The 23,073-nt window shown below is 31.4% G+C and overlaps 2 protein-coding genes across 5 annotated transcripts in view; one reads left to right on the top strand and one right to left on the bottom strand.

Annotated features, from left to right (window-relative positions):
- Positions 1-23,073, top strand: part of LOC139488022 (RNA helicase aquarius-like) — a 49,061-nt gene that overhangs the window by 7,706 nt on the left and 18,282 nt on the right. For all 3 annotated transcript variants that reach the window (XM_071273335.1, XM_071273334.1, XM_071273336.1), the window contains exons 10-27: positions 1,067-1,244; positions 1,954-2,132; positions 2,848-2,961; positions 3,419-3,522; positions 3,845-3,947; positions 4,509-4,629; positions 5,090-5,182; positions 5,472-5,520; positions 6,621-6,699; positions 7,169-7,268; positions 7,963-8,130; positions 8,528-8,634; positions 9,487-9,656; positions 9,876-10,007; positions 10,499-10,636; positions 11,004-11,184; positions 11,587-11,696; positions 12,266-12,401. In XM_071273335.1, coding sequence (XP_071129436.1) covers positions 1,067-1,244; positions 1,954-2,132; positions 2,848-2,961; positions 3,419-3,522; positions 3,845-3,947; positions 4,509-4,629; positions 5,090-5,182; positions 5,472-5,520; positions 6,621-6,699; positions 7,169-7,268; positions 7,963-8,130; positions 8,528-8,634; positions 9,487-9,656; positions 9,876-10,007; positions 10,499-10,636; positions 11,004-11,184; positions 11,587-11,696; positions 12,266-12,401 — 2,262 coding nt within the window. The remainder of the gene's footprint in view (positions 1-1,066; positions 1,245-1,953; positions 2,133-2,847; positions 2,962-3,418; positions 3,523-3,844; positions 3,948-4,508; positions 4,630-5,089; positions 5,183-5,471; positions 5,521-6,620; positions 6,700-7,168; positions 7,269-7,962; positions 8,131-8,527; positions 8,635-9,486; positions 9,657-9,875; positions 10,008-10,498; positions 10,637-11,003; positions 11,185-11,586; positions 11,697-12,265; positions 12,402-23,073) is intronic.
- On the bottom strand, positions 17,931-22,385 carry LOC139488025 (uncharacterized). 2 transcript variants are annotated; one of them, XM_071273340.1, is made up of 2 exons: positions 22,264-22,385; positions 17,931-19,539 (listed from the first exon to the last, which is right to left on the bottom strand). In XM_071273340.1, exon 2 carries the CDS (start codon positions 19,534-19,536, stop codon positions 18,016-18,018), a length of 1,521 nt encoding a protein of 506 aa, XP_071129441.1. In that variant the 5' UTR covers positions 19,537-19,539; positions 22,264-22,385; the 3' UTR covers positions 17,931-18,015. The 2 variants fall into 2 exon arrangements, with proteins under 2 accessions (XP_071129441.1, XP_071129442.1); XM_071273341.1 differs by having other exon boundaries at positions 22,228-22,356.

Genomic DNA, 23,073 nt, shown 5'->3' with positions numbered 1-23,073 from the left:
TTTATGTAAAAGAAATAAATAAGTCTGAAGGGTTCCACAGAACCCGGTGTCTCGCCTACTTTATGAGTCTAATAATTGTTTTAAGTACTTTAACTGCAGACTGTTAAAATCTTAACCTTAAGGCCGTACCTTGACCTATAATGGTTTACTTTATAAATTTTGACGTGGATGTATGGAGTTGTCTCATTGGCACTTATACCACATCTTCCTATATCTATGGACATCAACGGAAATTATATAAATATTCCATAATGGTCATCCGAAACATTTTGAAAATGATGAATTCATATAACTTAATACAGACTTAAAGATTAAAATGATGCCCCCGGTAAAAAGAAACATTTTTTTAATCTGTTCATGGTACCTGTTTAGCCCATTCACTTAACCAACTAGTAAGTCCCTTATCTAACAAAAAAAGACAAATAAAAATGAACAGTTTCAATTTTCACATAATGTTATTTCATTGTTAATACCTTTTTTTACTTAATTACAATTTAAATCAAATTGGTATCTTGTAATTTGATCTTTGACTTTATAAACTTTGCCAGCCGTAAAATATCTATCATAAATTCTTTTCTAAAATATCCGGTACCCAAAACAGCGGTGTCCTTATTAATCGATGACTAAGGCCAGTCACATTGTGTCCCTCTTTCGGATAAGATCTCATCTTCTTTTAATTTATCCACAAAGTTTTGTCGAGGGAAATACCTTCATCTGGAATGGTCACGTTTAAGTCTATGGGTTCTGCCATCGTAATCGGCGGCGACGATGTTATATGGAGTTATTCAATTGTGACGTTATGAAAAGATCTGCCATAGATTTGGAGAAAACAAAAATCTGCCATAGATGTGATATGTTTGACGTTTGTAACGTCACATTTGCCAAAGATTAGGAATCTGCCATAGATTTGGAACCCGCCATAGATTTGAGTTCTACATATATATATAAAAAAAAGTACTTTGACCTTATGTTAATACAAAATGTTTTTTGAAAGCAGCCATTTTTAAAAATAATCTATTTTTATCATCATGTCAGCAGTAGCATTGATTTTGCACCTTTATTTTAGGGTAGAAGAGAAGAATTATTCAAAGGAAATCCAAAGTATAAGAAATTCTTCAATCTTCTGAAGAAGAATGATGCAAAACTTGATGAAAAGAAAAGGGCAAAAGTTCATTTTGAAAGAGAATTTTTATCAAAAATGCTGAAGAAATTTGACAAAGTTTTAAGTGAAATAAAGGAAACAGGTAATCATAAGTTATAATTTTGGATTCATCAGTTATACACTCGTGAAGCCAGCGGATTTACTATAATCATCCTATTTCTTAGTTCTTGTCAAAAGTAAGAGGTATTTATTCTAAACCTTCTGAATAGGCAATATTACTGAAACAGATTTATAACTTGTAATTCATTGATTATCTATTACATTATCAAATCTAAAATATGGTAAACTCCCATAATTTGAAAAAGTAGCTGTTGCAAGCATAAACTTACTTTTAACCAATACCAAACCTTTCTTTTACCAATTTATTTTCAAAATTTAGTTTATAAATGAGCATACTATATTTCCTAAATTATCCAAAAGTAAAATATAATGCTGACTAGTCCTCTTTCAGAAGGTAGCTCATTCCTCATATTATTATCAAAAATCATATTCATAATTTGTTTTATCATAATTAAAACTGATGGGGGGGGAGGGGGTTGTAGGGGTCCTGATCCTAAAATCCTGGGCTTAAAAATATGAAATCCTGAACTACTGAATTTAAAGAAATTTTAATCCTGACATCCCGAAATTAGAAAAAATAATTCCGGGATCCCAAAAGGATCAATCTCAAAATCCTGTGCTTAAAAACTGATCCTAGAGTACCGATAAAGGTCCGAACCCCACCCCCAAACTGTAATTCTAGATTAGAAAACATGATTTAAGATGATAACATTTGTCATTTTATATTTCAGGGAAAGTATCACCTGACAAAGTGCAATATTGTGAAAGATTTATAGAGTTACTGATAGACATAGAAGCACAGCTACCAACCCGTAGATTTTTTAATGCCCTTTTGGATCATTCCCATTGTGTTGTTAAATGTCAGTTGTCTCCCTTGGTCAAGAGAAAAGAAGGAAAACTTTTTAGTGAGGTAAGTGTCTTAGCATATGTTTAATCTTGCCTTTTTCATTGCATCTTTATCAAATTTTACAATGGCCTTCACTTAGGATAGGGAAGAGTAGGAGATCAGCATGATGGATAATACTTTAGGGCACTGTAGAGCTTGGCACTTGGATACCTGCTTCTTCAAACTTTGTGTAATAATCACTTATGAAGAGGATATAAATAGTTACACTCACATATTGTGTATGGGCTAGGAAGAACAAATAATGGAGATAAACATATTTATTGATGAATTTTTGTGCCCCACCTACTATATTATGCCCCACCTACCATAGTAGAGGGGCATTATGTTTTCTGGTCTGTGTGTCCGTTCGTCCGTCCTTCCGTCCGTCTTTCCGTCCGTCCGTCCGTCTGTCCTTTCACCTGTCTGTCCTTCAGTCTGTTCAGGTTAAAGTTTTTGGTCAAGGTAGTTTTTGATCAAGTTGAGGTCCAATCAGCTTGAAACTTAGTATACATGTTCCCTATGATATGATCTTTCTAATTTAAATGCCAAATTATAGTTTTTACCCCAATTTCAGGGTCCACTAAACATAGAAAATGATAGTGCGAGTGAGGCATCCGTGTACTATGGACACGTTCTTGTTTAAAATTCATTTTATATTTTACAAATATCTGATAAAATGAAGAGTAAGGGTCGAATCTGTACATGTTTTTTGTAATTTTTTGGATATTTAACTTTACAGTTGTTGGATATGTTGAATGCATACACAGAGTTTGAGATAGACGACACTACAGGAGAAGCTCTCACCATTCATGATAGACTTGATATACACTACAACAGAATACTCAAATTACAGGTACTGTTTTACTTCTCTGCTTACTTCATTATGAATGTCTTTATTTTAAAAGGTAGAAATTCTACTTTATATTTATCTTATGACTAAAAATGTTTGTATAATTTATACACAATGGTTATAATCATAAAATTGTCTTAACTACATGAATCCTGCATCTGTATGTGAAAGTTGACTCATGCATATTTACCAGATGTGGCCCAGAGACACATTCTCAGTTTATTTTACTTGCTTAAAAGTTGTGTATTTTCTTATTGAAATTTTATAGCTTCTGTGTTAGGAAAGGTATGTAAATATGTAATAAAACTATGCAATTTTAATATTGTGTTCACTTCAGGAGCTGTATAATCTATATAAATGTGGTAAAAATCATGCATCAATACATGCATATGAAAATTTTCTTAAATTTTGCAAGAACTTTACCTACCGGTAATTGATTTCTTCTTTTTTTTTCTTTCAGAAAATGGCTTTCAAACACTTTCCAGACCTTCAGAATTTTGCCATTGCTAATATTGCCAGTGTTGATAGCAAGAAATCACTTATCAAATATTTTGAACCACATAGGTATAGTTCTTCCTTAATAGTTCATCATTTCTTTCTGGTCATTAATCACACATATGTAAAGCAAATTAGCATCTTAAATTGGATTGGACTGAAATTTTTGCATACAGTAATTGTGTGCTTAATGTCTAGCATAATGATGATTTTATTTTTCTTTGTTAATTTTTACTGGAGTTATGGCTCATTGTATTTTTTTTAGTTACTTACACATTGAATATTGTCTAATATCCATCAGTTGACTTTGACTTAATGTAATTCCCTGTTTTTTTGCACATACATTCCTGTACTGTAAAAATATTGTATATCTGTTTGTTTTCATTGACAGCTCAGCAAATTTACATAAACTTTTGGCATATGCACATGAACTACCACAACCAGATACAGAGGAAAACTATATTAAAGACAAACAGTATCTGATGGAAGTTTTAGTAAGTAATTTTCAATTTGTTGCAATCTATACTTTAACATCATCATTTTGTGTTCATAAATAGTCTAGACTCCACATTATTCTAGAAAGTTAATTGAAAAGTTAAAAAAAACTATAGCCCATTTAAAGAAATGTCTCTCCTTAGGTGGAAATTATCAACAATATAGTGCACCACAAGTAAACAATTCTAAACAACATATAGCATAAAAGCTTTGAAGTGTATTTTGATATCAATTGTCTATATGCACATATGGTTAAGTAAAATTGGTACAGTTAATAATATTGAATAAATGATAATTACTGATCACAGCATTAAGTTTGCTATTTCTATCAGTGACAGATTAAAAAAAAGAGGGTATGGATTAAAAAGTATATAACTTTTTTCTAGATTAAAAAGTATATAACGTTTTCAAGTTATAAACCAAAAGAAAAACATTAGGCTCTGTAAGTTGGGTAGCTTAAATATCATTAACTAAATTTAAAAAAACCCCACTGAATACCAAGTATAGATTGTGTAATGTTAATGCAATACATCCCTTTGATTACATAATTTGTTTTACAGATATCAAAGCATGCTAAGAGGAAGTCCCAGTTAGAACAGCTCAATGAAATGCCACTTTATCCAACAGAAGAGATTATCTGGGATGAAAACATTGTACCTACAGAATTTTATTCTGGAGATGGTACAAAATTTTTGATAAGATATTTTATTTGTAATGCTTTCAATATGAATATCAATAAGTTTTCACAACAAGTTCTTAATCTTCTGGTTACTATGGAATAATTTTCTTCTGTCTCACCCAACCTCCTGAGTGAATCACTTTATACAACACACCAGTTTGTGTTGTTTGAATGTATTTGAATCCATTTAAATGTTTAAAGGATAGAAAAGAAAAATTAATGAATGTAATGTACTTTAAAATAATCCTGATCACATCAGATGTGGTGGGCGGAATTCCTTTAACAATGAACCACTAATTCCTAGTCTGTTCTCTATAAAAAGAATTCTCAGAAAGACGGTTAAGTAAAATTTGAAAATTTGTTTAGTACATGTTCAAAAGAAATTCCAAAACCACACACAATTAAAAAACCACCTAATGATGGTCTCTATCTACATATGCTAATGTTATACTTATTTAACAGGTTGTTTAGCACTACCTAAATTAAATCTACAGTTTCTGACATTACATGACTACTTATTGAAGAACTTCCACCTGTTTAGACTGGAGTCTACATGTAAGTTTGTATGTTGTTTTTACATTTTAAACAGATGTTCCAAAAAAGCATTGTTTGACAAAAAGCAAAATGGTAATAAGAAGAACATTACTTTACAATTTTTTTAAGCATATTAAAGAAATCAAAATATTTTTGAAAAGCACATGGGATTTGAAATAACATTGTTTCTTTAATTATAAAAATAGTACATTTATATTACATTCTATAATAATATCTATTCTGATAGAGTGTCATGGTACATTAAGACTGATGGGGAGAATACTTGTTTATATTCCTTTGTTTATTACAGATGAAATCAGACAAGACATAGAAGATGCTATCTCACATATGAAACCTTGGTAAGCACTTTTTTAATTCCCACTTTTCCATTTGGACTGTAAATATTAGTACAGTACGTTCCATTGCTTTCTTATATCCATAGCGGTGGTTGTCCTGCCTGCCTTTGAGGTGATAGTATATAGTATATATGAATGTTGACAAGATTTTTATACTACAATGAAACAATTCTATAAGGATGTTGCATAATGGTAAATTATTGCTGTGAACATATCTATAATACTAAAATTACGAGATCCAATTTGTCAGCCGTCATCACGTAAAAACTATGAATCCAAGAATTCAACTTTATATATAACTAATATAGTACAATGGTGTTGATTAAAAATTACACCACTCTAGACCCGTTTGTTTTCCACGTAATTAATATTGCCAATAATTAAGAAGTTCCGGATCGAGTCCGACACCGATACCAATAGTATATTCACCTGTTACCTATTACCTTATCTGTATGTTCCGCATCTGACAGGCGCACCACCAAACAGTGTATTTAGAATTTTGCTGTATACTGTTGAGTAAAAAATACTCCATTCCAGGCCCTTTTGTTTTCCAAATTATTAATATTACCAATAATTGATAGGTTCCAGGTCGACGGGTTCAAACAGAAAGATTTTGAAAGCAGAGAAAACTGTGCACCTTATACATGTTATAAACGGCATGACTTTATCAGATGACAATACCAATACTAAAATAAGGCATACGCATAGTTATATATCAGTCACGGACCCGCGATATCACGGGTGTGTTCTAGTATAATTGAACAAGATACTTTTTATTTGGTTGTTATGACTGTACAGCACAATTTATGATGACAGAAGTTGTATAGAATTGCTTCTTTTTGTTTTTCCAAGTTTTTAATTGCTCTAAAACTTAAGAAAACAGTGCAAATGTCTGTAAGCAGTTTTGGTATTTAACATATAATTTGAACTTATCTGGTAAGATAACAGCAAATTTATGTTAGCTTTATAACTTTCTCTTTGAATTTACATTGTAGTTAAAAGAAATGAAACATGTTGATTTTGATATGCTATTTTAGTAAAAAAAAAAACCAAATTGAAACTGTTTTTTGAATTATAGATTATTTTGCTTGACATTTTTACAGGCAATCAGAAGAAGGTGGCTGTTTGTTCGGTGGATGGGCTAGGATGGCACAACCTATTTCAGAATTTAATGTTGTTGAGGTAAAACTTAATACTTGGAGTGAATTGTATAAGTCTTCATTTTGTCTCAATTTTAGATTGTGTGAGAAGCACTTAGCTAAATCTTTCAAAACTGTTACAAACTGAAACAAAATGTTAATGGAATATAATTAATAGTATGTTGATATGTCTGCAAACATTAAGTACCTACAGAACAACCATTATTTGTAGTTTATCCTGCACAATGACAATCACTAAGACGCTTGATGAACGTAAATAGTGCAGGGATACAGGCGACCCCCTCTATCTGGTAAATGACGTCATAAAGGCACATATAATTGACGAGTTTTTTCCGGTGACAGATGAACTCGAAAGTGGTCTATTCATATACAAGTAATTAACTTTTAACAAAATGAAATTGTTTTTTTTTTTTACAAATGTTTGGTAATGTTATTATGATGTTTGTTGTTTAGTTGGAAGATCTAGAGAAGCTAATAATACTTATTTTTAGGTATCTAAACCACTGGTTGGTGAAAGTCACCCTTCACAAGTGAGAGCAGATGTTACTGTCAGTCTCAGTGTTAGACCAGAAATAAAAGCCGAATGGGAAGGTATGTTGATGGGTATTATAGATATAAATAGTTACAGGAAGATGTGGTATGAGTGCCAATGAGACAACTCTCCATCCAAGTCACAATTTATAAAAGTAAACCATTATAGGTCAAGGTACAGTCTTCATTATAGGTCAAGGTACTTGTTTTCATTTGGCCAATAGTTTGTTTAGTTTGTGAAATACTGTCATATTTAAACATTTCATAATATTTAGAAACCGGTAGAGTGTAGACTCTATTAAGAATCTTTTAAAAGAAGTTGATAAAAAAAAGTATAATTGTTTTACATAAAATAAATTGACTTTGTCTATGCCAAAAATAATCCTGATTTAAGCGGGATCCAATGTCTCGCCACAACTACATCTGAACAGACACTTAAAAAAATAATTTGCCATTAAATTTAGATTTTCAGAACTGATGCATAAAATTTGATAATGGATTTCGATATATTCTTGTCAAATGCCAAATTTAGTTTCAGGGTTTGAATACTAAATAAAACATTGCTCTGTCATGAGAGTATTGGAAACAAATTTTGTGTTGCTTCTTTCAGAAAAACAGTTTTATTTTACTGGTTTAGTCAAATGAATGGAAATATATATTATATTATAGAGGTTAAGTCAGGTAAATAAAAACAAATGGTCATAGAATTATTATTTGTCACAGTAGATTTATCTTGAATGGACTTTATTTTTAGGTTTAAGGAAACATGATGTAGCTTTCCTAATAACCCTACGACCAACTGTTCCAATGAGTCACAAATATAACCACAAAGAACCATTTATACCACAAGTTGGACTGACATACGTCAGAGGATGTGAAATAGAGGGCATGTTGGACGCAGAAGGAAAAGTTATAGAGGAAGGTATATATATTTGGTGCATGATATAAAATCTACTGGAAGTGCTAGATTATTCTATTAACTAGGAAGGAATTTTAGAAGGTTTTATTTTTGAAGTGACAGCTCATTTTCCCAAAAAATAATTACTTGAAATACATGTATTCGAAATAGAATGTTGATTTTGCATTGAGAAACTTAAAAAAGTTCAAAAAGGAAGGAATATTCATAACTAAATACAAAAATTAAATTGGGATAAATTGTCAGTGAACAGTAAAGGACGGTACCAGTTTTGAAAGATATAAGAAGTTGAATGAAAAAGGTTTATATGTTTTATTAGTTTCCAAGTCAACTTTGGCTGTTAATTTTTATTATCAATCCAACAAATGTAAAATCAAATGTTAAAATTAATTATACATTTTAGGACCAGAGCCTAAACCAGATTTGCCTGGTGACTTAAGAACTTTCAGGGTATGGTTAGATCCCAATCAGTACCAACAAGACATGTTAGGTACTGCAGAAGGTAAAGAGGTAAGTGGAGTCAATATGTTTGTATCTTATAGAATATTTTAGTTTGAAAATGTATTTATATATGCATGTTTTCATGACATGGTTTATAGTAATTGCCACTTGCTTTATTGATGTGGTTTGATTCCCAATAAGACAACTATCAGTTAAAGTACAAAGTACAAGGATTTAAACCATTACAGGTAAACCTATAACTATGACCAAAGCCCATACTGTAAAGTAGTCACTTTCACCCAATATTAGCTTTTATTAAGTTTAGACTCAGTAAATTGTTCAAACTTCAACAAAACCATACAAATCATTTCAACATAACTTTATGTCTATGCTTTTTTACAGCTGTCAGATCACTTGTTAATGATATTATATCTATAAAGCCAGATAATTTTTCAAGAAAATTGTATAACTGTTAATACACTTTTTTATGCCCCACCTACGATAGTAGAGGGGCATTATGTTTTCTGGTCTGTGCGTCCGTTCGTCCGTGCATCCGTCCGTCTGTCCTGCTCCAGGTTAAAGTTTTTGGTCAAGGTAGTTTTTGATGAAGTTGAAGTCCAATCGACTTCAAACTTGGTACACATGTTCCCTATGATATGATCTTTCTTATTTTAATGCCAAATTAGAGTTTTTACCCCAATTTCACGGTCCACTGAACATGGAAAATGATAGTGCGAGTGGGGCATTCGTGTACTGAGGACACATTCTTGTTTATTACTAATTTTCCAACTACATTCTATATTAGAAAGTACACAAACTAATAACACCTTTTATATGCATGAGACTATTATGTTCATTCAAAAAATATTTTTATATAAACATTTCAGGCTATAAGATATTATTTAAATATTTATATTATAGGATGCATATGAAACATTTAATGTAATAATGAGAAGAAAGCCTAAAGAGAACAACTTTAAAGCAGTGCTGGAAACTTTAAGAGATCTTATGAATACACATTTTGTGGTACCTGACTGGTTACATGATCTTATTCTAGGCTATGGGGAACCAGATGCAGCTCATTACTCAAAGTAAGAACTATCATGGTTGTTGAATTCGTCTATCATATAAACTTTTCATGTGAAACAAATTCTATAAATTGGTTAAATTTTAAAAAATATATTCATTTACACAAATAGTCTAATTGATTTTAAATTATTGCATTAATATAAGTACTTTACAAAAGAAAATCAATAAAATACATTTTAAAGTGACAGTTTCAGATTAACAAAATATATTTTTTGTTTCAGATTACACAACCAGATAGAAAATTTAAATTGGAATGATACATTTTTATCAATGGATCATTTACGAGCCAGTTTTCCTAATTGCCCTATAGAGGTCACCACTGATGATGTCACTAAACATATACCACCATTCAGGTATATAAAATATATTATCATGGGTCTGTGAAAAAAAACCTCCATTATTGAGATAAAAATTGACCATTTGGCTTCAAAATATTCTGTTCTGCACGTTATGCTTGGATTCATTGATTTAGTCTTCATAGATTTTTTTTATGTTATATAAAACGATAACAAAGTTAGGTAACTGTGAATATAAATCATTGTAAAAATTGGCTGAAAGGTCTTAAAAAGAAGTTAAGTTGGTTTACTGTATAAACTTACACAATGTTGCTAGTTAAAAATTCTATGTTTTCTACTACTTTTTATTCTATAATAGAAATCACAGTGTTTTTTTAAGTGATTCAAGTGCTGTTCAGAGGCTAAACAGTATGGTTTATGATTAGTGATAATGTACATGGAGAAGTTGCAAAACTGTTGAAATTGAATGCACATAATAATGAATAGAAAAAAATCAACCTGCCTTAAAAAGTAATACCTTCTGACAAATTATGATTCTTTGATGTTAGGTTATCTATCAAAGATAAAGAGTCTGATAGTAATAAAAGGAAGGAAGGCGAAGATGAACCCAAGACACAGAGACATATTATAGTAGATCCTTATGTCATATCTAATAGAGGACCTTATCCTTATTGTTTACCTAAAAAGTAAGTTTATTATCCTTTTTTATCAGAATTTTTATTTTGTATACTCAATGTATAGTTGTACTCAAAACTTAAGATAAGCAGATCTGGTCAGCATTTAGTTGAGGTACACATACCATAACAAAATTATAATCATATTATGGAATATGTAAATCTGAAATGTCAATAGCAGAACCTGTTAAATACATATTTTAGTTGATTATATACATGTATGCTGTTTTAAAAATTTGACAAGGAAATCTGTCATTTACCAAAAGATGTCTAATACATATTATATGATGTCTGCAATAAACTGTTATCTATATATGATAACAACTCATGTTAATCATTATATGATCATTTTCCTAAATTTTGAATGTTTTGGTTATAGAAATAGTGTTCCATTTACGCCAACTCAGACAGAAGCTATCTATTCTGGTATGCAGCCAGGACTGACCATCATTGTAGGACCTCCAGGAACTGGCAAAACTGATGTCGCTGTACAAATCATATCTAATATTTACCACAACTATTCTGATCAGAGAACATTAATAGTTACACATTCTAATCAGGTCAGATATAATACAGAATAATGAGTTAGATATATAAAACCAGAAAATTGTATAAATTTTGTTTGAGTTAACTCTGTACACATTATAGTTCATAGTCTAGATGGTTTTTGATGAAAAGAAGTTTACATATATTAACATCTGTCCATACAATTTAAACAGATAATAAATACAATCTTCATACAAAACATGTTTAGTGAATTATTTGAGAATAAATGTACCAACAATTCTATACATTTTTTTATTAAAGGGTAGTTGGTTATAAAAAGACTAGATGGTAAGCTATATGTACTAAATTCTAGCAGATAAACATGGAAGAATAAGACATTTATATTGTGTAACCAAAGTGCACAACATTTTTTCATGAGACATTCGAGTCTAATATGATTATTTTTCTCTATTAAGGCTCTAAATCAACTGTTTGAGAAGATCATGGCTTTAGACATTGATGAGAGACATTTACTACGTCTTGGTCATGGAGAAGAGGCATTAGAAACAGAAAAAGATTTTAGCAGGTAAGAATATGTTTTTATTTTTTACTTACATGGACTTCTTAAAAGTCTGTTGTTTGCCATCACTTGACATCTTGTGGCATGAGTCTTAGTCTCCCAGCATTATTGTTTTCATATCTCAATCTGAACTTACTGGAATGACTGTTACCAAATTTTACTTGAATGATTCATAGGGCATCTTGTTAAAGTATATCTAGTAATATAATCCATCAACAAACATGGCTATTTTGGGTTTATGTCCTTTGTAACTTGACCATATGTTTTGGAAAAATTTAGAGTGGATGTGGATCAAAGCTGCTTACAATCATTCTTGGGCATGAAAGATTGCTGCCACTTTTTTTTTATTAGCATATTTTTGCCAGATAAAAGATGCAGGCTACTTAGAACTTTTCTATGACTTATAATGAAGAATTTCAATGATTCCAATATGTACATCCAGCAATCCAAACACCAATTTTTAGGTAAAAAAAAGTTGGCCTCAGATTGACAAAAAGTCTGGAGTCTGCTTTATATAAGGGAGGTAGTAATGGTATCGTTGCTGATATTTTATAAGCTGCATCTATTTTTTGTAGATATGGAAGAGTAAACTATGTCCTTGCTCAGAGATTGGAATTGTTAGAAGAAGTAGGAAGATTACAATCCAGTTTAAGTGTGATAGGAGATATGTCTCACACCTGTGAGACAGCTGGCTATTTTTATCTTTATCAGGTATGATTACTAACAGAAGTTGTAAATAAAATATCACATGCTTACCACAGCGCTATAAAAAATATCCTGGGGAGAATATTGGATTGCATTGCTTACAGAGTTATGAAATACACCTTGCCTTAAAATAGCCTAGCTAGGTCCTTATATAAATGAGGCTATAATGATGTAAAAAAATATTATATTTACATGAGATAGCAACCTTCTAACTTCCAGGGGAGGGGGTATGGATTTTTTGGGTATTGATTTTTTCTAAAAATTTATTCTGATCCATGATTTGATGGAAAAAATATGTATTTTTGAATGCTAATTCCCTCCATACATTATAGTTTCAAATTTTGAATAAAAAAATAGTATTGCTTGTGTTGAAAAACTAAATAAATAATTTTCTGGCTAAGAAAAAAACCCATACGATAACAAGGCACACAATATATCATTGTGCAGTTCTGATCTGAATTCAGTTAAAATTTCTTTATAATTTTGCTGTCAGAACTAAAATAGCTTGATGAAGCTTGAAAAAGTGTCATAATGTTTTTTTGCCATCTCAAATGTCATATATAATCGATATCTCTGCCATTGCCTTGCTCCCAACAAATTACATATGTTGCTATTGCCTGGTCAAAACGGGTAGTTCATTACAAGACAGCTGGTACTATGAGAATTAATCCAACAGTTCTGTGATGGTTCCATCTCCTATGGCCTGTGGAAATCTGTTGACTAGATTTGAAACTATAAAAGAAAAATATTTTATAATAAGATTACCATATAACATGTTGAATGCAAATTCAAATAGCTAGTTCTCCTCTCGCATATATTGCTATGATGTCAACATAGAGAGCACAATGCGTTACTCGTCCATTGATCATTTAAACTCAAACTCCCATATATTATTTATAAATCTTAAATTTCACACATTGTTTTCGCTTAGCAAACGGCTCTTTCGTCGACGGTACAGGTCCTGAAAGCGATCTCTTTTTATGGACATTTCCCCTTAGTGAATTAAAAGAAAGAAAGTCACAAAATCGTAAAAACTTACCACAAACTACTTACCTTAAACATGTTAAGGACTTTTGCTGTTTTTCCATAAAGAAAAATAAATATTTGCAACAAAACAATTATTTAGAAATTTAAGATATTTATCGTCTAATAATGAAAAAACCTGAGAATTGCGATATCACTAACAACCATTAAGGGGGCTCGCAGGTCTAAATCAAATTTTTTATTTAATATAGGATTTCACTATATTTTTCTGTAAATGAACTTTATCTTATACTTAGAAGAAAAATGAAATAAAAAAATGGGGTCACCGTTCATTTATGCTCACAATTGAAAGAAGCATACATTTTTGTTAATGTCCTTTTTTTCTGTTGAACTAATAAGAGCAAAAGCGGTAATATCGAAATTAAAAAAGAACTAAATTACAGAAATCGCTTAAATTTTACAATTATTTAGTTTATGTATAGCTTATCCGAAAACAACAATAAAAAATATAGGTCACCGATGAGTTAAAAAAGATATTTCAATTTTAATGCAAAAAAATTGCATTTTTTCACCAAAGGGAGATAGTTTGGAGCTTTTTCAATGATATCTACATTTTTGTCATTTGGCAACTACCCCCAACCCCCCAACCCCCACCCCACCCCCCCCTCTTGAAGTTGAATGGTTGCTCCTTTACAGCTGCATTATATATACATTTGCTTTATATCATATATGTACATGTACATAGAGTGCAATTGATTAAATACACATGGGTTTAACTACCACCATGAGCATTAATATTAATAAGTAGCAGCATATATAGGGGAGGTGAGCCTATATATATATATATGCTGTTCCTTAATCTATAAATTCTGCTCTCTCTCTGGCTTAGTCCTCAACATGTTTCTTTTCTTAGTATAGATCAGCAGCTCCTTTAATGATATGTAATGGAGAGCTTACTATATAGTTCAGTGTCTCAGTCCTGTCTTTTTTGTCTCTCTTAAGGATGAAAAACGTTTCAGCCTCGTTGAAATCTCGTTCTGGAATTATTTCTAAAATATGTGATACAAGTGAAAAATATCAATGAATTTATAAAATGTTAAAATCAAACTTAACTCTGTGAAAAATTTGGATATTTCGAATGAGTAGTTTTTGAGGAATTAATTTTTCAAATTTTATTCCAATCAAGTCAATCTTTTTAGCCAAAATTTTGAGAAAATGGGTGAGGGATACAAAAAATGATTTTACCAGAAACATGCCATATCCCTTTTTCTTTTCAAATTTCTTAGATATGTATTTTTTCAATCATTTATAACAAAGAAGTTGAAAAAATATGCAATTTGTACTTCAAACAGAGAAAAATCATAAATTTACAAAATTGACAACATGGTAAATTTGACACAAAAAAGTATCAAAATATGATAAAACTTTCTTATATTAACACCTACCTATAGATTTTTTAATTCAAATTGGTCCCCTTTATCTTTAAATTTATTGAAAGTATGACAAAAAGTTTAATTATAGAAATGTGATTTTTTTTATGATTATAGCCCAAAAATAGGTAAAAATTGATGAACAATGGAAAAATCATCAAAATTGGGTACTTTCAAAGGGCCGTAGCAAAAAAAGAAGTGCATCACCATATTATTTTTTCTTCACCAGCTATTTATTTAAAGTCATATAAACCCCAAAAACAGGTATAGAAAAAAAGTTTAATTCTAGAAATATTTGGCTCATCAGAGGTGTACATCCTTAATTTAATGCCCCCACAACTGAAAGTTGGGGGGCATATTGTTTTACCCTTGTCTGTCCTCCTTTCGTCTGTCCCATTATAAAAATATAGTTAATCCGCATATCTCCTCCTACAGTTTGAATCCTAGGAAGTTTTCACTTTTGGCTGTTTGTAACTAAAATGAAGGTGTGCATGAGATCAGGATTTTTTTTTTGTTGAGCCTGCAACTTTTGTTGCAGAAAGCTTGACATAGGGATAGTGATCTGGTGATGACGGTGGCATTAGCTAACTTCTTAAAAGCTAAATATTTTAGAAGGTGGAATACCTGGATGCTTCATACTTTGTATATAGATGCCTCATGTTACAAAGTTTCCGTCAGTCACATTTCCAATGTCCTTGACCTCATTTTCAAGGTTCAGTGACTACTTGAAAAAAAAGTTAAGATTTTTGTAATGTTAAATTCTCTCTTAATAGGTCTATTATATTTGGTGTATGGAAGGACTGTAATGTGTACATGTCCAACTGGCAGGTGTCATCTGACCTTAACCTCATTTTCATGGTTCAGTGGTTTTAGTTAATTTTGTGTGTTTTGGTCTGTTTTTCTAATACTTATTGCAATAGGTCAACTATATTTGGTGTATGGAAATATTTTATGATCTATATGTCTGTCACACAGGTTTTATTTGACCTCAACCTCTTCTTCATGGTTCATTGCTAAAGGTAAAGTTTTTTTGTTTTGGTCTGTTTTTTGTCGAGCCTGCGACTTTAGTTGCAGAAAGCTCGACATTGGGATAGTGATCCGGCGGCGGCGGAGACTTTGGCGGCGGCGTTAGCTCACTTCTTAAAAGCTTTATATTTTAGAAAGTAGAAGACCTGGATGCTTCATACTTTGTATACAGATGCCTCATGTTACAAAGTTTCTGTCAGTCACATGTCCAATGTCCTTGACCTCATTTTCATGGTTCAGTGACTACTTGAAAAAAAAGTTAAGATTTTTTGTAATGTTAAATTCTCTCTTATTATAAGTAAAAGGATAACTATATTTGGTAAGTGCATACCTTGCAAGGTCCTCATGCCCGTCAGACAGTTTTCACTTGACCTCGACCTCATTTCATGGATCAGTGAACAAGGTTAAGTTTTTGTGGTCAAGTCCATATCTCAGATACTATAAGCAATAGGTCTAGCATATTCTGTGTATGGAAGGATTGTAAGGTGTACATGTCCATCTGGCAGGTGTCATCTGACCTTGACCTCTTTTTCATGGTTCAGTGGTTATAGTTAATCTTGTGTATTTTGGTCTGTTTTTCTTATACTGTATGCAATAGGTCTACTATATTTTGTGTATGGAATGATTGTAAGGTGTACATGTCTAGCTGACAGGTGTCATCTGACTTTGACCTCCTTTTCATGGTTCAGTAGTCAAATTTAAGTTTTTGAGTTTTTGGTCTTTTTTTCTAATTACTAATTGCAATAGGTCAACTATATTTGGTGTATGGAAATATTTTATGATCAATATCAGTTGTGCAGGTTTAATTTGACCTTGACCTCATTTTCAAGGTTCATTGCTCAGTGTTAAGTTTTTTTGTGTTTTGGTCTGTTTTTCTTAAATTATAAGCAATAGGTCAACTATATTTTTTGTATGGAAGAATTATTAGCTGTACATGTCTGCTTGGCATGGTTCATCTGACCTTGGCCTCATTTTCATGGTTCATTTGTCAATGTTTAGTTTTCTTGGTTAATGTTTATTTGACAGTTGTAATAAAGCTTTATATTTAGCACTATCAACATAATATCAATGATTAGTAAAGAAGGTGAGACATTTCAGTGTGTGCACTTTTGTTATCATTATTTGCTCTTTTCGGAGATAGTTGAATTTTGTGTTTTTTTGGAGTGATGAAGGTTAATCCAGAAAAGCGCTACAGACGCAAAGAATTATTAAGTATGTTCTTTTCATATAGATTCTACTCTGCATAGAGTGTGATATGAAATTTATCCACTCGAGACAGTTAAATTTTTGAATTTAAAACGCGAGGCTCACTGAGGGTTTTAGATATTTAAAATTCAACTGTCAAAAGTAAATAAAAATGGTATTACACAAGATTTAGTTGTGGAATCTGTTTCTCTAATGTTTTTTTTAACAATATGCAGGCAAACTTATTCTTTCTTTTGAAATGATCTGCAAAAAGATGTGTTCTTTCTATGAGATGTCATCAGGCAAGTTTGTATTTTTTACAATAGTAAATTCTGAAGAAAGCAATTAAATATTATGTCATAATCGAATTTTGACCAATATAGAACTGAGATCAAACGTACCACATGTTGATTAAATAAATAACATGTTTTATAACAAGCCTTTCTAAAATTGTCCCTTTACAAATTTTGAAATTACATAAATAAGTTGTAAACCCATGTGTGCAAAGTTGACCTTAGATGGATTTGTCCCCTTATTTTTAAGGTATTTTTTTGTCATATAGCTCTTCAACTGTATCGGTACTTATACATCCTTGGCTTTCAAATATTTAGATTTGAGTGCTTCTGATGAAGGTAAATCCAATTTGTTTGTTCAAACTTCAAAAAATATATCACCACTAAGAAATATTAGGACATGTGATGTGAATATTAATTAAAAAGAAGCACAACAACACTTCCCTACATTTCTCTGACATTCAAACTTCACACTAAATATCATCACTGAGGAATATCAGGATATGTGATGTGAACTCAATATTGACTAAACAGTAACCACACAATAAAGGCATATATACATATATAATTATATGCACTTGCCTACCATTCATCTCATATTCAAACTTCTAACCTAATATCATCACTTGTGACCAATTTATTAATTTAATTGTATATTTCTTTCACCAGGATGTTTTAATCGTAAGATTCATCAGTGTTTATTTATCTCATAGGTAAATTATATTTTGCCAAATATGTACCTTTGAGATCACAAATAAAACCTGAAGACTCATTATGTTTAAAACAAATACACTTAGGTTTTTTCAGTCCATCCTCTTCACTAATCAATACTTTACTATCCTGTCCATCTTTTGATATAACTATTATTCTACCAGATCCAAAGTCTGTAACAATAATGTTACCATAAGTATCTATACAAAGTCCTCCTGGTTTGGATAAATCCTGTGTATATTGCCAGATCTGTTTACCTGATTCATCATAACAGTATACTCCTTTACCAACATCGTCACTATAGATTACTCTGTCATTACAATAAACCAGGTAATACAGGTTTGATTTACTCTCTACTTTTATTGACTTCAGTGTATTACCTTCCAAGTCTTTAATACAGATTTTTTTACCAGCCAAACCTACGGCTAGAGACTTATTGGAGAATGATAAACTGTAGCATCGTTTGTCTGATGTGATAACTTTGGTAACAGTTTCATTCTCCATATTGAAGATCTTAATGGCTTTCTCGTCAGGATAAGCTATGGCAATTGTGTTCTGATTGATCTGTGTAACACTCCTCGCTTTACCAGGTATAGGTAACTGTTTCTGAAGTTTGCCATCAGAAGTAAAGAGGTAAACTTTATCATGCCATTCCACTACTATAACTCTTCCATCCATCAGACAAATTATGTCACTAGTAATCTTCCCTAAGTTGATCTCTATCTTTGTCTCAATATTCATGGTCATGTTGTTTATGTTGGATTGTTTTCCTGATTCTACTTGTGCTTTCCTCTTTACACTGGCTTCTCTTTTCATTGCCACTTCTGTCTTTATAACAATGACTTCTCCTAGCGATTCCAATGAACCCAACTTGTTCAGTATCTTTTCTATTTCATCATTTTGCTTCATTTTGATTTCAACTTCATTTGCTCTTTCATTATCATCCAGATCTTCAACATATTGTTGGCATTGATGGACTTTTTGTTCAATCTTATGTACACCAAGAAATGATTCTAGTTTAGAACTGTTTATTGTGACTGTTTGTAAATGTTCTTTTATTTCTTTCAAGTTTTCCTTTTCCCCTTCAATTTCAGAAATGAAATCAGTTGTTTTAGATTTTTCCTGCTTCCAGATGATATCTGTTTCATGGCATAACTTCTTCTCAAGGTGATCTAAATGTTTGTTTATTTCCTGTCTAATTCCTTTAATTGTCTTTTTTATACTACCACATTGATTTTCTCCAGTTTCAATGTTTTTGGATTTGTTGCTGATTAATGTTTCCAAAAAAGATAAGATAGAATTTATGTCCTTCCCTACAGATTCCTTTGATTTTTCAATTTTAGTTTTATCCACGACACTTGCTAAATTTTGTATCCCCTTACATTTTGAATGACTAGTGGAAATACATTCATCACAGCAAGGCATTAAATGACTGGGGCAGTACGAATTGAGCTGTTTACCATGTTTTTCACATTCTGTTTTGATAGGCTGGTTAGCTTTACTGGATGCCATGACCTGCACATAAAAAAAAAAAGTTATTTAACTAGCTTCAATGTACAGTGAACTCCATATGAGTATAGCATTAAAATCATTTTGCAATGTGCTGTTTATTTTTTCACTATTCTTATCATCAAAATGCATTGTTGAATCATCAGCACAAAAATTCGTATTGTTTAACGTAAAGTGGTAAAGCTTTGATATATTGAGACTCGATTAAAAGATATGCCTTTGAGTTATTTTTGTTGTCACATAAATTTGAGCTTTGGTATACATTTTCAATATTGTGTGACTCTAATCTTAATTGAATAGGATTATCAGTGTTTCTACCCAAGGTCCGTGGTTCCTACCTCAGCAATTTGGCTTTCTCAACCATTAAAAACTGACCATGACAAAACAGCACAATAGTTTTGAAAGTGTGTTAAACACCAATCAATCAATTAATCATCATTATGTGAACTGTTCAACCCCTTCATCCCCAATCCTTCCTGTAGGCATGATGGCTACCACCATTCTTTGATGGCCTGTATGACCGTACATACTTTTTGAGAACTGCCCCAGCTGAACTGTACTGACAGCAAGGACTTTAACCATGCAGTGCATGGTCCATAAACTCTTCCCAGATGTCTGTTTATGAAAATCTGGGGAAAAAAAATTAAGGTCGTCTAAGAGTTCTAAATCGGAAAAACATGAAAAGTAGCCAAAATCAGGTGGGGGTTGGCATCAATTTAACCCATTAGCTTGAGATGGATATTGCATTGTCAGTTTTAAGTTATTTAAAGGAAAAGAATGTCAACATTGAAAGTGAAACATAGGTTCATCATTTGATTGACTAATTCGATCAACAAAAAATCATTCTTATACAGGTGAAAGACAATGATAAACATATACCAGTATTTTTAATCTATAATTGAAATTAAACAGACCATGAAAAGATTATTTGCAAGAGTTGCTTAATCTGTTTATTTCTATATTTATGTTTCTATCACTTATATGGTCGATGAAGGTGTTCAGTGGTCAACTCGATAGTTAATTAGATACATATAAACTAAAATAGTCAGGAAAAAACAAAGCTAGCTCACGACCTGTAAACGGTTTGTTTTAAGACAATAATAGTTTGGATAAAGGTTTACATTGTTATAAATCTCAGTGAAATTAGTGAACATGAATTTGACAACTAGTGCCCCTTTAATAAAAGAAGTTTTGATTATGGAGTATGGGACAGTCATAGAGACATCAATAAAGATATACAAGGAACCTGTTGACATCTAGATGTAAACACACACTCTTCAATAATTGGCAGTTGTCCATACAAGATGGCAAGCTCTAAATTACCATTATGAATCAAAATTTTACTAAATTTGGTCAAAAGAATTATTTCAAAGTATACATTTCCATCTGACAATATTCACTTGACATCATCCTCATTTGCATGGCCTTAGATTTTCTAGCTTTTCAGCGCTTTAATGTTTGTATATGTGGTTATTAGATTTGCTCATTGTTGAAGGCCTTAAGGTGATCTATTGTTGTTGACTTCTATGTCATTAGATATCTGGTGGAGAGATGTCTCATAGGCAATGAATCATACCACATCTTATTTTCATAAATCCATTTCTGAGTTACTATATATTTTAGAAATTTCAGTTGACCTTGACCTCATTTTAAGTGTTCATTAGCCAATGTTAACTGTTTGTAATATCTGTAGAAATATCTTATTCTCAAAGAGTTTTAGTATGAGTCAGTCTTAAACATTGAAGTCCACCCTTGTTTTAGTATTGCCATACATTGAAGTCCATCCTTGTTTTAGTATTGCCATACAATCAATGTTTTAGCAGGAAATTTGATGAATGTTATTATTTCTCTACACATGACATTTCAAAGTATCCACTCTTGTTTGAGAACTAGGTACATAATAGTTATTGAAAAAATGGTCATTATCGTGATATATGGACTGTCCTATGGGCTGTCTATATATCACGATAATGACCAGTTTTCCAATGACTATTATGTTTATTTCATTGAGAAACCTTGTTTTAAAATAAATTCATATATTCAAATTGTTGAAAGTAACCGCAAGATAATGAACAATTTCTATAGGAAAGAGTGAAGACTGGTCATAGTTTTAAGTGACTATAAGTCACTTCAGTATATGAAATACAAAATAAAGTTTACTATAACTTTATAAGTAGCAAAATGGTCATTAGAGTACTGCAGACGTGTCTTCCATTTTTTTAACTGTAAACTATAGTCACATCTGAATTGTGATTGCGTTTTATTATGGGACGTCACTTAAACAGAGAAACCATGCCGGTCATTATCATGACTGGTTTTCCGGTCCTTTTTGTTCTGTTAATGACCGATGGAATTTATTATTGAAGAATAAAGAATGTCATGTGGACCTTTTTATCCAATAAGATAAGCTTATTCTTAACCGATATGAAATAATATACAATAAAAGAGTTTTCATAGGAAATATTGTAAATAATATCCCTCTAGACATGACATATTTCAGTGTATCCACTCTTGTATTTAGTATAGCCTTACGAGAAGAGTTATTGTAGAAGTACATGTATTAGGGAATAATTTTGCTAGAAGAGATATCTTTTGTCTGAGTATTCCTTTAGATTAAAAGGGAAATAGGAATTCACTTTGTACAATATTTTCCAATAAGATTACTTTAACATTATAAGTTGTACAAACACATACCCAAAATTAAAGTATGAAGTATTTTCTACTGTGTACCTCTTGTTTTAGGTAAGTATCAATTCATCTGTTTACATTTAATTTTACTTTCTGTTCTGTGTCTTTAACCAAAATGTCTTCATACCAGGAAGTTAATTAAGACATGTTTATACATGATCTAGGTAACCAGTAAATATTTAAATGACTGATTATACCTGTACAAGATATGATATTTTAAAATAATCTTAGTTTACAAATAGATTTAAAAGTTTTATATGTTGTTATAAGTATATACATGTACATGCATAAGGGATGACATAAAAAAAATCAATGAAGAATAAAAAAAACTTAATTCAAATAGTTTGGGGGTGGGGGTCAAAATTGCTGCAAGTTTTGTTTAACTGACATCGATTTTATATATATCCTTACTGGTCAATCAATTTTTCCCAAATTAAGTTAAGAGGGGGTAGGGGAGGGTCAGTGAAAAAAATATATGAACTAAGTTTTTTATCCTACATTGAACTTTTAATGTCACCCTAAGGAGTGCATTGTGTTTCCAGATAACTCCTCCTACAGTTTGGATGCTAAGAAGTTTTCACTTTGCTGGCTTTTTGTACATATATTGAAGTTGTGCATGTGGTCAGGGTTGACCACTGACTGTCTGTCTGTCTGTTCGTCTATCTGTCCGTCCTTCCATCTGTCCAATTATGTGTATATAATATTCCATATAATTCCTACAGTTTGAATGCTAGGAAGTTTTCACTTTGCTGGCTGTTTGTACATATATTGAAGGTGTGCATGTGGTCAGGGTTGACCCCTGTCATTCTGTCTGTCTGTCCCATTATGTATATATAATATTCCATATAACTC

The sequence above is a fragment of the Mytilus edulis genome, chromosome 9, assembly GCF_963676685.1.
Source record: "Mytilus edulis chromosome 9, xbMytEdul2.2, whole genome shotgun sequence".
Lineage (NCBI taxonomy): Eukaryota > Metazoa > Mollusca > Bivalvia > Mytilida > Mytilidae > Mytilus > Mytilus edulis.
The sequence above is the reverse complement of the archived record's forward strand: the minus strand, read 5'-3'. Positions and strand labels throughout refer to the sequence as shown.